Source organism: Loxodonta africana, chromosome 1 (genome assembly GCF_030014295.1).
Source record: "Loxodonta africana isolate mLoxAfr1 chromosome 1, mLoxAfr1.hap2, whole genome shotgun sequence".
Lineage (NCBI taxonomy): Eukaryota > Metazoa > Chordata > Mammalia > Proboscidea > Elephantidae > Loxodonta > Loxodonta africana.
In genome coordinates this window covers 30,793,470-30,807,944 of record NC_087342.1, presented here as the reverse complement: position 1 = coordinate 30,807,944, position 14,475 = coordinate 30,793,470, and the positions used below count along the sequence as shown (strand labels likewise).

General features: G+C 59.2%; 2 protein-coding genes across 6 annotated transcripts; one reads left to right on the top strand and one right to left on the bottom strand.

The window, feature by feature from the left end:
* Positions 1 to 309: 309 nt before the first annotated feature.
* Positions 310 to 1,805, bottom strand: LOC135231455 (uncharacterized). The gene is made up of 2 exons (XM_064286105.1): positions 1,752 to 1,805; positions 310 to 1,470 (listed from the first exon to the last, which is right to left on the bottom strand). Exons 1-2 carry the CDS (start codon positions 1,803 to 1,805, stop codon positions 310 to 312), a joined length of 1,215 nt encoding a protein of 404 aa, XP_064142175.1.
* VWA5B2 (von Willebrand factor A domain containing 5B2) lies at positions 1,804 to 14,440 on the top strand. Of its 5 annotated transcripts, none has more exons than XM_064279237.1 (19): positions 1,804 to 1,942; positions 2,021 to 2,191; positions 5,226 to 5,445; positions 5,625 to 5,782; positions 6,349 to 6,480; positions 6,708 to 6,832; positions 7,197 to 7,352; positions 8,187 to 8,297; positions 8,378 to 8,586; positions 8,674 to 8,785; positions 9,267 to 9,452; positions 10,290 to 10,461; positions 10,555 to 10,856; positions 11,528 to 11,717; positions 11,822 to 12,166; positions 12,954 to 13,091; positions 13,188 to 13,271; positions 13,350 to 13,588; positions 13,675 to 14,440. In XM_064279237.1, the coding sequence occupies exons 1-19, from the start codon at positions 1,804 to 1,806 to the stop codon at positions 14,221 to 14,223; spliced, it is 3,738 nt and encodes a 1,245-aa protein (XP_064135307.1). In that variant the 3' UTR covers positions 14,224 to 14,440. The 5 variants fall into 5 exon arrangements, with proteins under 5 accessions (XP_064135307.1, XP_064135302.1, XP_064135287.1 ...); XM_064279232.1 differs by having other exon boundaries at positions 10,552 to 10,856; XM_064279217.1 differs by having other exon boundaries at positions 5,592 to 5,782.
* Positions 14,441 to 14,475: the final 35 nt, after the last annotated feature.

The following is a 14,475-nucleotide window of genomic DNA, read 5'->3' as shown; positions in this document are numbered from 1 at the left end:
GATAACATGGGACCTGTTACAAGCAGAGATGTTTGCTCTTGAGGGTGCTTCAGTGAGGGGCTGCTACGATGGAGACAGTTTGCAGCCACGAGAAGGCTCTTCAGGCTGATAGCTCTCACTTCCGAAGTGCAGGGCAATGGAGGGGGGGGGGCGCTGCAGCCTGAGGGAGCAATCCTGTATTGGCCCCCTCACCGCCCTACCCCCGCCCCAAGTATGGAGATGGCACTGCAGTGAGAGGAAGGCTGGCTACTTGGGGGCAGGGGGAGGAGGCTGCTGCAGTGGTGGGAGATCCCTGCATCGGGCGAGTGGTCATTGAAGTTTCTGCAGAAGCTGAAGACACCCGCAGGGATGGAAGGCTTTCTGCACCGATGGAGGAGCACTTTGCAAAGGAATGGGGCAGACTTCTTGCGGGGGAGGAGTCCAAGGGTGGCGGCGCCGCTGCAGTGGTTGCAGTGAGGAGGGAGGTGGGCTAGGGGCGAGAATAACTGGCGGCTGGGGCGGCTGGGGCCCCTGGCGGGCTGGGGGCTGCAGGCCGAGCAGCTCCGCCGCACTCGCAGGACGCCGCACCTCCCGGAGGACGGAAGGGTGGGGCCGAGGAGGCCTGGAACCCGCATTGATGGGGGGCCGCGCGGCGGTGGGGACGCGGTCCCTGCACTGCGGTGCCCGATCTGGCCAGGGCTGGCGCGGAGGCGGGACCGCGCCGGTAGAGGTGGGAGCGACAACCGCCGCAGCGGCGGGCGGGGCGGAGGCGGGCCGGAGGGGCGGCCGCTCGGAGAGGGGGCGGGACCAGCAGCGTTGAGGCCGGAGCCCCGGCTGGGGACCCAGAGCGGCCGCAGCGCGAGTCCGGAGCCGGCGCCCCGCAGTGGCCCGGACCCAGTGCGGCCCGGAGCGCAGAGGGGCGCCACCCACCCTGGTCCCGTCACTGCGCCCAGAGGCGGCGGAGGTCGCGACGGTGAGGCCGAGGATGCGAGCGGGGGTGGGAGGGCGATCCCAAGATGCGGCCCGCAGCGCTCCCCACGCCGGGATCAGCTCTGCCATGGTGGGATAAGCTGGCCTGGACGGGTCCCTGTGAATTACCTGCCCCGACACCTCTCCGGGTCTTGCCTCCGAAAGACCCTCTCTTTTCGCGCCCCTGTCTCGGTCTTCCCCACCCAACCCCTCCCGCCCAGCCCGCAGCCCCTCCGTGAAGGCGGGGCGGGAGCGAGAAAGCCTGCAGCCCTTTCGGCTCTCCATCCCCGCCGCCCCTGCTGCCCCTGGTGGGGGTCCTAGGGAGGATGCTGACCTTTTAAACCTTTGCTCCCCACCCCGCGCATCTTCTAGCTCTCCGCCCGCGCCGCTTCCGACAGCTGGCAGCCGCGGGGAGCCCTGGGGAGCCAGCAGGTACGGGGGCGTCGGAGGGGCCGGGGAGCCGGTGAGGGAACAGCTGTGCCCGCCCCTCCCCCCGCCCCCGAGGGCCCGGCGGCGGGACAGCTGGGCGCCCGAAGAGCAGGCTAATCATTAACCCTGCGCTCGCCGGGGCCCCGCGCTACCCGGGAGTTGCGCTTTGCCCCGGCTTCCCAGGTAACCGACAAGGATGCCCATCTCGCCATCCGCCTCCCTGAGTCCCCCTCTCCGGCCCCCTCCCCGCCACCTGTCGCCAGGCGGGAACCCAGGGCTCAGCCTCGCGCCCCTGCAGACCCGCGCCTTAGAGCCTGAATTAGGTTCTGGCCGCTAGCTTCCAGAAGGGCGGGGTAGGGACGCCCTGGTCTCACCCTGCGGGCCCCTTCACGGAACGCCCCTCCCGCAGGCAGCCAGCCAGGCACCATGCCGGGTCTCTACTGCCCCTCCAGCTGGACGCCGCTGCCCCTCACGGACTCCTGGGTCCGCGCCTGCGCCAACGGGCCCTGCCTCAGCCTGCGGGCCCGACTCACCTACCACAACCCGCAGTCGCAGCCGGTGGACGGTGAGGCCTGGGCGCGGGTGCGGTGCTAGGGGCGCGGGGGCCGGGCGGGGTGCAACACCGCCTCCTGCCCGCCCCCAGGCGTGTTCGTGTATCCGCTGGCAGAGGCCGAGGTGGTGTCGGGCTTCGAGGCCGAAGCGGCCGGACGGCGCGTGTCCTTCCAGCTGCAGAGCCGGCGCCGCTCTCAGGCCGCCTGCTGCCGCGCGCTGGGCCCGGGGCTGGGGGCCGCCACTCCCCGCCGCTGCGCGCAGGGTGAGTCCCGGGCGCCCTGCCCCGCCCCCCGAAGGCAGGCGGCGAGTCTGGTTCCCGCACCAGCTCTGAGTCCCGCCCCCACCTCCTCCAGCTACTGGTTTTTCATTCATTGATTCATTCGTTTATTCAATAGTGGAGGACTGGACACCTGATGTGTGCCAGGTGCAAGGGAATATGACCCAGGCCCGACCTGAGGCTTGCAGCCCCGGGGACAGACACAAACCAGGCGGGACAGCTTGCGTTGGCGCCTGCCTCCGCCCCTTACCGCCCTGGGTGCTGCAAAGGCAGCGCCGTCCTCGGCTGGCCCCCTCCAGCCCCTTCCCTTTTTCCGGTGTAAATGGGCCAACTCCTGGACCGAGCATGAACTCTGCTGGTAGACAAGGCCCTCTCTGCTGGCCCCTTCTATCCTTCTCGCGGGCGAGGTGCCGCAAGCACCGGCCACACTGACAGTTCCGTCACACCTCCCTGCTTTTACTACCTAAAAAAAAACCCTTTGCCTTGAGTCCATTAGGACTCATAGCGACCCTATAGGACAGAATAGAACTGCCCCATGGAGTTTCTAAGGGGCAAACTTAGGACCTTTTGGTTAGCAGCGGAGCTCCTAACCACTACATTACCAGGGCTCCTTTTACTATCTAATCACAAAAACCAAACCCGTTGCCACCCAGTTGATTCGGACTCATAGCGGCCCTATAGGACAGAGTAGAACTGCACCGTGGGGTTTCCAAGGAGCAGCTGGTAGATTCCAGCTGCCCACCTTTTGGTTAGCAGCCAAATGTTTAACTACCTCACCACCAGGGCCTCTTTTTTTTTACTACCTAATTGCCTTTTGGAAACCCTGGTGGCTTTGTGGTGAAGTGCTATGGCTGCTAACCAAAAGGCTGGGAGTTCAAATCCACCAGGTGCTCCTTGGAAACTCTGTGGGGCAGTTCTACTCTGCCCTATAGGGCCACTACTCTGATTCGATCACAACAGGTTTGTTTTTTAACTGGTTAGTTACCTTCTAATTAGCAAACTTCTACTTGCCTTTTAAGACCCACCCAAATGGCACTCTTTAGAAGCCCTCCCCAGACTCCTCCGCAAATAACTAATTACACTTCCCTGGCTCCCCAGCCTTCTGAGCAGGGTCATCACAACCCTTTCCACGTGGAGTATTGTCACAGGTCCACACATCTGTCTGTCCTCTGGGGCATTAGCTCCTGAGCCTGGGACAGGTTTTGGTCATCTTCCAGCCCAAGTACCTGGCACAGAACCTGGCACAAAGGGGCTCAGTGGGTGCTGGGTGAGGGGTTAGAAGCCCAGCCCTGTGCTAGGTTCTGTGGCTTACACTTCCTTCTTTCATTTCTTCACTCATACATTCATTTGATTTCCTGCATGTGGGATTTACCATCTGGGTAAGGAGAGGGACAAGAATCCAGTGATGGTGAGAGTTGGCATAAGCCCAGTTAGTGGTTAGAGGCCAGGGTGAACTCTGGGCTGAGGCCCCAGGAATGTTCCAGAAGGAAGTTGGAACCAGCATTTGACTAAAAAGAAGGGTACCCGCCCCCCAAAAAAAGTCATTGCTGTCGAATTGATTCTGACTCAGTGATCCTATAGGACAGAGTAGAACTACCCCATAGGGTTTCTAAGGCTGTAATCTTTACAGGAGCATACTGCCACACCTTTCTCCTACAGAGAGCTGGATCTGAACCACCGACCTTTTGGTTAGCATCCAAGTACTTAACCACTGCACCACTAGGCTTCCTTAAAAAGGAGGGTAGGACTTGGTTAAAGGGAAAGGCAGTCCAGGCAGGGGCAGTGGTTTAAGCAAAGGTTTGTAAATAGGTTGTACCGAGCAAGAGTAGTAAAATACCTCACGTTTATAGTGCCGCTTCTACAGAGCTAGTCATTGGTGCCACCTCACATACGTCCAGGAGGCACATAATGCAAGTCCTCTTCCATAGGTGATGAAAATAACAGCAACTGCCATTCACTGTGTGTGTTTGTATATTGGGTGCTGAGCATAACAGCCTCGTTTGTTCCTCGGTGCCATCTCTGAGGTATAGTTACTATAATTCCCATTTTATGGATGAGAAATGTAGGCTGCTTAGACCAAAAGAGTTGCCAAAAGACATAGTTAGTAGTCACTGAGATTCAGAGTCTGATCCTGTGCCATGGTCACTGAACCAGGCTGGCCCCAAGCCTCAGCTGACTGGGATAGGGATCCCTTTTTTCTCTCTTGTCTTCCTTTTCTTTCCGTTCCTTCCCTCTTCTTCTTCCCTTCAGTTATTCAGCAAGTAACTCTTCCAGGAACAAACAAGTGATTATTGTGGAGCAGGCGGTAGAGTAAGGCTGGTTGGGAAGGTAGGCTGGGGCCAGACCCCGCAGGGCCTTGACTGCCACTGTTCACAGTTGGCCTTTATTCTTTTAGAGCAGTGGTGACCGCCACAACCCGAAACCAAAAACAACCAAACCCACTGCCCTTGGGTTGATTCCCCCTCAGGAAGGAAACCTATGATCTAAGTAAAAATGGTGTGCTTGGTCTGCCGATGCAGCTTTATGTCCTGTTGCCAAACAAATTGGTGCCCCTGAGGTCCTCCCGGGTAGAAGATTCTGGAGCCACTTGTAGTAGACAGTGGGGAACCCCTGAAGGTTCATAAGCAGGGAATTTGTGAGCAGAGCCTGTCCCAGGCCAGGGGGAAACATCAGACCACAAGGGAGGGTCCTTTAGGAAGGTGGTGTCCAAAGACTGATTGACCGGGGCAGAGGGTATGGGTCCCACCTTGGGGTAGCATAGACATATCTCAGTACCCCTTCTCTTCCTCAGCCCCCCATTAGCAGTGATGTTACTGCCCCCCCTTCCACATGACAGCCAGATCCCACCACCATCAGCATGCCTCTTCTACCATTGTTCATCCCATGGCTCAATCTGGCATCACCAGGCCATTAGCCAGCATCCACCAACCACACAAAGTCCCCTTTTCCCAGGCTCCCCCTGCCTCCCCCATCTCTTCTGCTTCCAGCCCCCTCTCACCCCTTTTCTCCCTCATTGTAGGTCATCTTGTCTTGGATCTGGCCCAGGCCCGGTCCACACTGGTGCTGCCCACAGGCCTCATTGCCGCGGCTGGCACCATGACGGTGACCCTGAGCAGCAGCCGAGAGCTGCCCTCAAGGCCTGATGGGGTGCTGCGCGTGGCTCTGCCCTCTGTGCTCACCCCGCTGGCCCCGCCAGGCCTGCCAGGGCCCCCCAGGCCTCCGGGGCTCTGTGACGACAGGTTGGGCCTATGGTGATTCTCTTCGTCCCTCCCTCGGCTTCTCTGGGTCTAGTGCGGGTGAGGGGGCTCTGGCAGGGCGCCCAGAGGATTGGCAGGGTGGGGAAGGGGTGGGACCAGTGAGCCAGAGGGTCGAGGGACCTTCGTAGTGGCTCAGCTACCCTCCTCGTGCTCCTTTCCAGTCCCACCAGCTGCTTCGGGGTGGGGAGCCCTCAGGAGGAAGGGCTGGCCTGGGAGGAGCTGGCTGCCCCTCGGGATGTGTTCTCAGGCCCTGCCCGCTGCCCTGCCCCATACACCTTCTCCTTCGAGATGCTGGTGACGGGGCCGTGCCTGCTGGCAGGTGGGTAGTCTGGCCTGGCCTTGCCAATATCAGAACAAGAACGCCCTTCAAATGCCACGCCCTTCCCGGCTCACTGATGGCAAATGGTACAAGGCTTGGGGACAAGAGGAAATGAAAAAAAAGACAGGGACCTAATCCTTAGGGGTCTCCAGCCTAACAGTGGAAGCACCCAGCCACTTCTGCACAACACACACTCTCCCGAGGTTTATCAGTTTATTGCTATCCAACCCTACCCACCAATGGGAAGAGAAGAACTCACGACAAGATCATCCAAGTGATGAAGTGGCTTTTCCTTCTGCAAAAGGTGGGGGGAGGATGCTAAGTCAGCAGTTGGTTGATATGTGGACTCTGACCTGCAAGGAACAAAGCTGGCATCCTCCTCCCAGCCCAAGAAAGAAGATAAATCCCTTGTCCATCCAACCCTGTAGACCAGGCTCTGAGAGCTGAATTGACTCAGCCATGGTCCCTGCTGTTTGGGCTGTTGTCTGGGAAGATGACGTTTGTTCTCTTCATACTGGCTTGGGGTGGGGTCAACCATCACCTCTCCCTGCTTCTATGTTGCTCAGGCCTGGAGAGTCCCTCACATGCCCTGAGGGCAGATGCCCCTCCTCATGCCAGCTCCGCAGCCACCATCTGTGTCACACTGGCAGAGGGCCACTGCTGCGACCGGGCCCTGGAGATCTTGCTCTACCCCAGTGGTGAGGGACTGGGGCACAGTGGGCTGGCTCTGACCTACTTCAGGACCACGTAGGTGGCACTTTTCAAGTATAGGTGTCTGAGCCCCAAAATGGACTAAGTCATCTGTGAGGCTGGGCGTGGTGTTCAGGGAAGCTAGACCAGCAGGGCCCTCCCTGAACAGTGGAATTGGGCATCTGGGGTCCAGAGTCAGGACTTCCTTGACGGAGCTATGTCTCCCCATCCCCAGAGCCCCACCAGCCACACCTGATGCTGGAGGCCGGCAGCCTGAGCTCAGCAGAGTATGAGGCCCGGGTGAGGGCCCGCCGGGACTTCCAGAGGCTGCATCGAAGGGACAGTGATGGGGACCGGCAGGTATGCCTGCAAAGGGTCCTGGCTGGCCGCTGGCCTCACTACTGGCCACATGTGCATGTGAGGAGCAGGCAAGCAGTGTGGGGGCCTCTGCTCTCAGCAGCTGTCACCCACCACCCCAGAGGGCAAATGAGTATTGTCATATGAGGGCAAGTCTCCCTGGAATGTGTCTCAGAGGAGAAGGACTGGGTCTGACATAGGCAGAAGATAGCCACCTGCTTCTGGCCCTGCTTTTAACCAAACTGCAAGAAGGTAGCCTGTCTGGGTGGATCAGATAGAACAAGGCTCCTGAGCTGGGCCTTGCTACTCACTCTGGTTGGAGTTGCACTGAGCCCGGCCCAGGATGACTGGCGGCTCCCACGCACAGGTGTGGTTCCTGCGGCGTCGCTTCCACAAGGACATCCTGCTGAACCCTGTGCTGGTGCTCAGCTTCTGCCCGGACCTGAGCTCCAAGCCCGGGCACCTGGGCACAGCAACACGGGAGCTCCTCTTCCTGCTGGATGGCAGCAGTGCAGCACACAAGGCACGCGGGGACACGGCTTGGCAGGCCCGGGGCTGGGTGGGCAGCCTCTTGGAGCCGGGAGTTGCCCTGTTGCTTTAAACACCATCTTCCATAGGGGAAACTGGCAGCAGCTCCTCAGGGGGATTCACACACACGCACACCCCCCCCCAACACACACAGCAGCCCCAAGTCTCTCAGATGCTAAAAGCCTCTCTCGTACGTTGGGTCACATACTCAATCACACACCCAACTACTGAGTCTCCAGTTTCATGTACACACATTCAGTCACACGCACATACTGCCCCAGTGACACACACGTAGATGGTCACATACACAAAGATCTCTTACACACTCAGAGACTCATACACACTCCCAGTGTCTCCCTCACACTCCCAGGCCCCCCTCTTCACACATCCTCAGTCTCTGCTTCACGCATGTTGAGTCTCCCCCTCACGCATGCTGAGTCTCCCCCTTACACACCCCGAGTTTCCCCCTCAAACACCCAGTCTCTCCCTTACACACCCCGAGTCTCCCCTTCACACACCCCAAGTCTACCCCTGTACCCCAAGTCTCCCCTTCACACACCCCGAGTCTCCCCCCCACACCCCAACTCCCCCCCCACACCCCGAGTCTCTGTGGCACACCACCAGGGTCCTTGCCACAGCTAAGCTCTCTCTCACACAGTCTTTCTCACACCTGCGGTTTCACCCTCGGGGTCACACACCGCGGTCTCCCAGATTACCTCACCCAGCCCTTCCTTCCCACGTGAAACCAAGGCCTGGAGCGGGCACGGGGCCTGTGCTCCTTATTCTCCTCCAGAGCCTGCCTCACGCTGCCCTTCCTGGCCCTCCCCAGGATGCCATTGTTTTGGCTGTGAAGTCTCTCCCGCCCCAAACGCTCATCAACCTGGCCATGTTTGGCACGTCCGTGCGGCCCCTCTTCCCGGAGAGCCGACCGTGCAGTGACGTGAGTGTGCTCCAGGGACCTGGGGGCCTAATGGAGACGTTTCCACCCAGCGCAGCCCAGCCCGTGGCTTCTCCTTCCAGGACACCGTGCAGCTCATCTGTGAGAGCACTGAGGGCCTGCAGGCTGCAGGCAGCCCCCCGGATGTGCTGGCTGCGCTGGACTGGGCCGTGGGGCAGCCCCAGCACAGGGCCCACCCTCGGCAGCTCTTCCTGCTCACAGGCGCCTCGCCCCCGGCTGCTGCTACCCACCAAACCCTGGAGCTCATGCGGTGGTACAGGGGGACAGCCAGGTATAGGGTAGGGAGAGCTGAGTGCCCAAAACTGGCCCCCACCCAGGGAACTCCTGAGGGTCACAGCTGCCTCCCTTCCCTTGACAGGTGCTTCTGCTTTGGGCTGGGGTCCGCCTGCCACCGGCTGCTCCAGGGTCTGTCTGCGCTCAGCCGAGGCCAGGCCTACTTCCTGAGCCCTGGGGAGAGGCTGCAACCCTTGGTGAGCTTGAGCCCGGGCCCCTGTTCCCTCCTCCTGGAAGTCCTCCCAAGCTTAATGTGGAACCTGAAACAGAACCCAGACAGGCCACAGGGTCTCCTGACACCCTGGCCAAGGACTTCCCCACTCCAGTCCTTCCTCTCCCCTGAGATACCAGTGGGGGGGCGGGGGTAGCTGCTGGTGCTGCAGCAGGCCAGAGGTGTAGGGGGCCATGGACTCTGACCACCCTCAGATCCTACTGATGGTTTGACCCAGAACTGAGACATGTCCTTGAAAAATACTGCCTCACTCACCTGGCAAGGCTTAGCCCAGGAGAGAGACCAAGTCTGAGGACCCAAGTACCCTTTGCTTGCTCCTGCCTCCATTCCTTCCCCTGACTGGCCCTGACCCAGCTCCCTATCAGCCCAGGGCTGGGTGCCCTTCCTGCTCTGTCCAGTGTGACACCTCTTTCTGTCCCATGTCCCCATCTCGGCTACCCCCACAGCTGGTGCAAGCGCTGCGGAAGGCACTGGAACCCGCCCTGAGTGACATCTCTGTGGACTGGTTTGTGCCTGACACCACAGAGGCGTTGCTGACACCCCGGGAGATCCCGGCACTCTACCCTGGGGACCGGCTGCTCGGTTACTGCTCACTTTTCAGGGTGGATGGCTTCCGGCCACGCCCGTCTGGGGTAGGCCTGGGCTGGGGTGTGGGAGGTCAGCTGGGACGGCTGAAGCCCCTGCGCCTCTTCAGGGGCCTTCTTGATTCCCGTGCCTCTCTCTGAAAATCTCCCCTACCATCCCCTAAGCCACCTCAGAGATCATGCTGGGCCCCCGAGGGGGCTGCATCCCGCCCCCCTCACAGGATCTTCCACTGAGTTGTCCTGTAAAGTGTGACCCTTCATGTAGCATGCAGCCACATGAAACGGCTCCAGTGTTTGCTGTGAGGTTTTTGTTAAAATTGTCACTCATTACTTCATGCAGTGCCGTATAGAAAGCACCAGCTGACATACTTCCTTGTAACATTCAGTGACAGATGGAGCATAGCAGAGAGGAAATCTCAAACCCCAACTTTTTCACTTAGTGGCTGTTTCATTTTGGAGAAATCACTTAACCTCTCTGGGTGCATTTTCTCATCTGTACACTTTTCCCCCTTAGGATTGTTGTAATTACAGGTCGTAACATGAGCCCTTTTGTAGGAGCTTGCTAAATGGTAGTTATTTTTATTAGGAAAAGTTTTATTTCTCTAGAAAAACTAAGCATGCTTTCTCCTTTTTGATCATGAGAGCTATATAACAGACCATGTTTCCCTCTTTGGCTGGCTGCCAGGAAGCTCAGAGCCAAAAGCTGAAGCTCAGTCGGAGCAGCTCTGTTAACCTTATGGTTAGCATATTTGCTTTCTCCTCTCTTAGTCCGGGTCTTTCATTTCTAGTTTATTGGCTTTATTGTGAGCCATCTCAAATCCTGTTTGGAAAGGGGTAGTGTGTGCCTACAATCATATTTTGTTTCAGTGACTGTTCTCTTCCTAGGGCCAAGAGCCCAGCTGGCAGAGCTTGGGTGGCTCTGTGTTCCCATCCCCAGAGGAGGAGCCATCTGCCACCAGCCCTGGCACTGAGCCCACAGGTACCACGGAGCCACTGGGAGCAGACACTGTGTCAGCAGAGGTGTCCAGCCCATGGGTTGCTGGGGACTCAGAGCAGAGTGAGTGTCCGAGTGTATGTGTGGGGCTGTGTTGGAGGAGGAGTAGGTGTGGATCAGGCCAGAGCTTGGGTCCACTCCCCTGCCTCCCAGCAGGTACTGATGCTCTGACAGACCCAGGACCCAATCCATCCTCTGATACAGCCATATGGCGCCGCATCTTCCAGTCCTCATACATCCGGGAGCAGTACGTGCTTACCCATTGCTCTGCCAGCCCCGAGCCCGGCCCGGGCTCCACCGGCAGCAGCGAGTCCCCCTGTTCCCAGGGCCCTGGCTCCCCCGAGGGCAGGGCTCCCCCAGATCCCCCTTCTCAGCAGGGCTGCCGCAGCCTGGCCTGGGTAGAACCTGCAGGTACCCGCTCCTGCCCCCTGCCTGCACCCCCAGCAGCTTCAATCAAGGTGAGATTCAGCAGCACTTGGCTGCTAACTGAAAGGTCAGTAGTTCAAACCCACCAGCAGCCCTGAAGGAGAAAAAACCTGGCAGTCTGCTCCTGTAAAGATTACAGCCTAGGAAAAAACCCTATGGGGCAGCTTTACTCTATCATATAGGGTTGCTGTGAGTCAGCCATCGACTCAACAGCACACACGTGTGCCAGACATTATGCGGTGGCTACCATTACATCTAACTGGAGAGCCAGATGTGTACATCTCTAATGCCGATACCATCTGGCACCGTGATGAGCTCACGGACATGGTATTATGGGGGCTCAGAGTCAGGGTGATTAGCCCTGTTTGAGGGAGTCAGAAAAGGCTTCTTGGAAAAGGTGGAACTAAAGCCATGTCTAGAAGAGTGAGTCGAAGTTAGCCAGGCTAAGAGGGAGAGGACATGAACAAAAACATGGAGACAAGAAACAGCCTCAAGTGTGAAATGGAAAGTGGACTGAGATGACTCAGGAGAGGGAACCAAGGATCAGAGGTCCTTGTAGACCATAAGGAGCTTGGTCTTCCTCCTAAGGGTGGTGAGCAGCCATCCAGGGGTTCAGGCAAAGGGGCATGTGAACAGCTAGGTATGTATCTGATGGCCAGAAGTGCTGCACCCCTTGACCAGTGGCCCCCACTTCCGCATGCAGGCTGAAGCCTTGAGTGCTGAGGTGCTGGGCCATCAGTGCAGAGCGGTTCTGGCTCACCGAAGCCTCTCATCACCCCCAGGCAGGGCCAACCCAGCTCTTGGCCACCCCCGGCACCCCTCTCTGGGTACAGCATCAGATGGGCTAGGCCATGAGCCAGGGCAGCAGCTGGGACAAGGCCTGGATGACTCAGGTAAGTGTCTGTGAGGAGCTGAGCTCCCTGACACCAAGGTGGCCTTGGGGATGTGGAGCCCAGGGCACCACACTGTCCACACCTCTGCTGTCCTCTCTCCCCAGGAAACCTCCTCTCCCCGGCCCCCATGGACTGGGACATGTTGATGGAACCAGCTTTCTTGTTCACGGCAGTGTCCCCCAGTGGGGAGTCTGCAGTGGCAGTGCCTCCCCAGGCCCCCCGCTGCCACGTGGTGATCCGGGGCCTGTGTGGCGAACAGCCTCTGTGCTGGGAGGTAGACGTGGGGCTGGAGACACTGTGGGGGCCTGGGGATAGATCTCAGCCTCCATCACCATCTGAAAGAGAAACTGCTTGGGACCAAGCACTCCATCGGCTGACAGCAGCCTCCGTGATCCAGGACAATGAGCAGCTGGCTCTCCGAGGAGGGCCCAAGACTACAGTTGACTGGGGTGAGCTGCTGGTGGGCCCACGTGGGGCCCAGGAGCCTGCATGGGGCAGAGAATGCCAGCAGGATGGGTCTGTGTACTTGATCACTGTCTATACCTCACCTGGCTCAGAAAGGATTTGAGGTGGCTCACCCACATTGACAAGATAAAAAATTAGGCAAGGCAATGGGAAAAGGGAAAATAAAAGGACACTAGAAATGAGGTTACATTAAAGATGCACACCATGAGGTTATGTACCCTTGCTAAGCGTGGGACCCAAAATTGGCAAGTTTCCTGGCAGCCAATGCAGAGAGAGGCGTGATCTCATGATGACTGACAGTGCTGTAAAGTAAAAAACAAATCTGTTGTTCTCGAAGAGTGTTAAAATTCAACAAAGTTAAACATTCAGCTCCTCAGTGACACTACCCACGTTTCAGGTGCTCAACGGTCCCATGAGACTAGTGGCTACCGCATTCGATGGCACAAAGAACATTTCCATCATCTCAGAAAGTTCTGACAAGTGTTGAAATGGCTGGACAGAAAAGCCACCAGTCAGTGCTTTCTCTGGATAGGGTCCAGACTGTTGAATTTCTGGGGCGTGGGCTGCGATGGGTTGAGGGTTCAGTCTGACTACTTCTTGTCAAGTTGTAGAATCTGAGCTAGTTCTGGCCTGAGGAGAAGGTACCCCACTCTGTTCAAAGGTGGACAGGAGAGCTGTGGGGAGGGCTATTTTCTTCTATGAAGCTCCCCAAGAGGGTGGGCAGTGTGAGCGGCCCCCTGTTGTCCAGCAGGTTGCTCCTTGGTTTCACAGGCCCTGCCCGGAGGTCCTGGCTTCGAGCCCTTCAGACAAGCAAGGTCAGCTCTGCCCCATCCTGCTTCACCTGTCCTGTAGCTGTGGATGCTACCACTCGGGAGGTCCTGCCTGGAGCCCTGCAGGTGTGGAGCTCAGGTAAGGTCCCTCCTCTGGTAATCTCACCAATAGGAGTCCTGACCTCGATGGCCACCCTCCAGGGCAAGCCTGACCCCTTCTCTCTTGTCCCAGCAGAGCCAGCCCAGCTCCCCATCACCCCTCCTGCCTCTCAGGGCCCTCCAGGTGCAGCCCCTCTACTGACAGTCGCACACTCTAAAGGTAACACCCAAATTTGGGGAAAGGGTAGGGGCAGCCTGGCTTAGAGACTACCCACTGGCACTGACTGGCCCACTGCAGGATTTCAGGGAGGCTCTTCAGCCCAGGATCCGGACCAAAATGGTGACTCCAAGTCTAAGGCAGATGACCCTGCTGGCCCCACTGCTGGTCCTCGTTGCCTGCCCCCCCAGCCCCCGTCTAGGCTCAGCCTTGGCCGGCGGAGGGCCATGGGTTTCAATAGCCGTAGACTCTGTAGCCCTGACCGGGGCCAGGCCTGGGACACCAACCCTGAAGGCAATGACCACGACTACCTGCCCCTGGTGAGGACTCGGGAGGTGGAGGGTGGCGTCGCCAAGGCCAGGGCGCTGTCTCAGCTGGCCTCTCCCCCCACCTCCTCTCTCCTCAGGTGCGGCTGCAGGAGGCCCCAGGCTCCTTCCGCCTGGATGCGTCCTTCTGTGCTGCGGTGCACATCCCGCAGGAGCGCCTGTGCCGTGCCTCGCCCTTCGCTGTGCACCGGGCCAGCTTCAGCCCCACCTCGGCCTCGTCCCCCTGGGTCCTCCTGGGCCCTGGAGCTGGCCGGGGGGACAGCGCCACAGCTTCCTGCAGCCCTTCCCCCAGCTCATGCTCTGAGGGCCCAGGCCAGGTAGACAGTGGCTGGGGGTCTGACACTGAGGCCTCAGAGGGGGCCGAAGGGCCAGGCCACGCCGACCTGCGGGGCCGGAGCTGGGCCACCGCTGTGGCCCTTGCGTGGCTGGAGCACCGCTGTACCGCTGCCTTCGGGGAGTGGGAGCTGGCGGCGGCCAAGGCTGACTGCTGGCTGCAGGCCCAGCATCTGCCCGACGGCCTCGATGTGGCAGCCCTCAAGGCGGCAGCCCGTGGGCTTTTCCTGCTGCTGCGCCACTGGGACCAGAACCTCCAGCTGCACCTGCTGTGCTACAGCCCAGCCAACATGTGAGGGGCACCCACAGCCTGGACTGCCAACAGGCTACTTCACTGCCACCTAGGGCCAGCCTCTCAGTGCTAGGAAGGCAGCCCACAGTGCCTGCCCCCCTACCACACTGCTTGTCACACCCTCCCCAGAATATTCTCGCCTCACAGAAAGTGCCTGCCTGTGCTCTCTCCTGCTCCTCCCGTCCAGTACCCCTCCCCTCCAGCTCCATGCAGTGCGGTGGAAGGGGAGAGAGCCAGCCTCCAGATCCCATGCAAT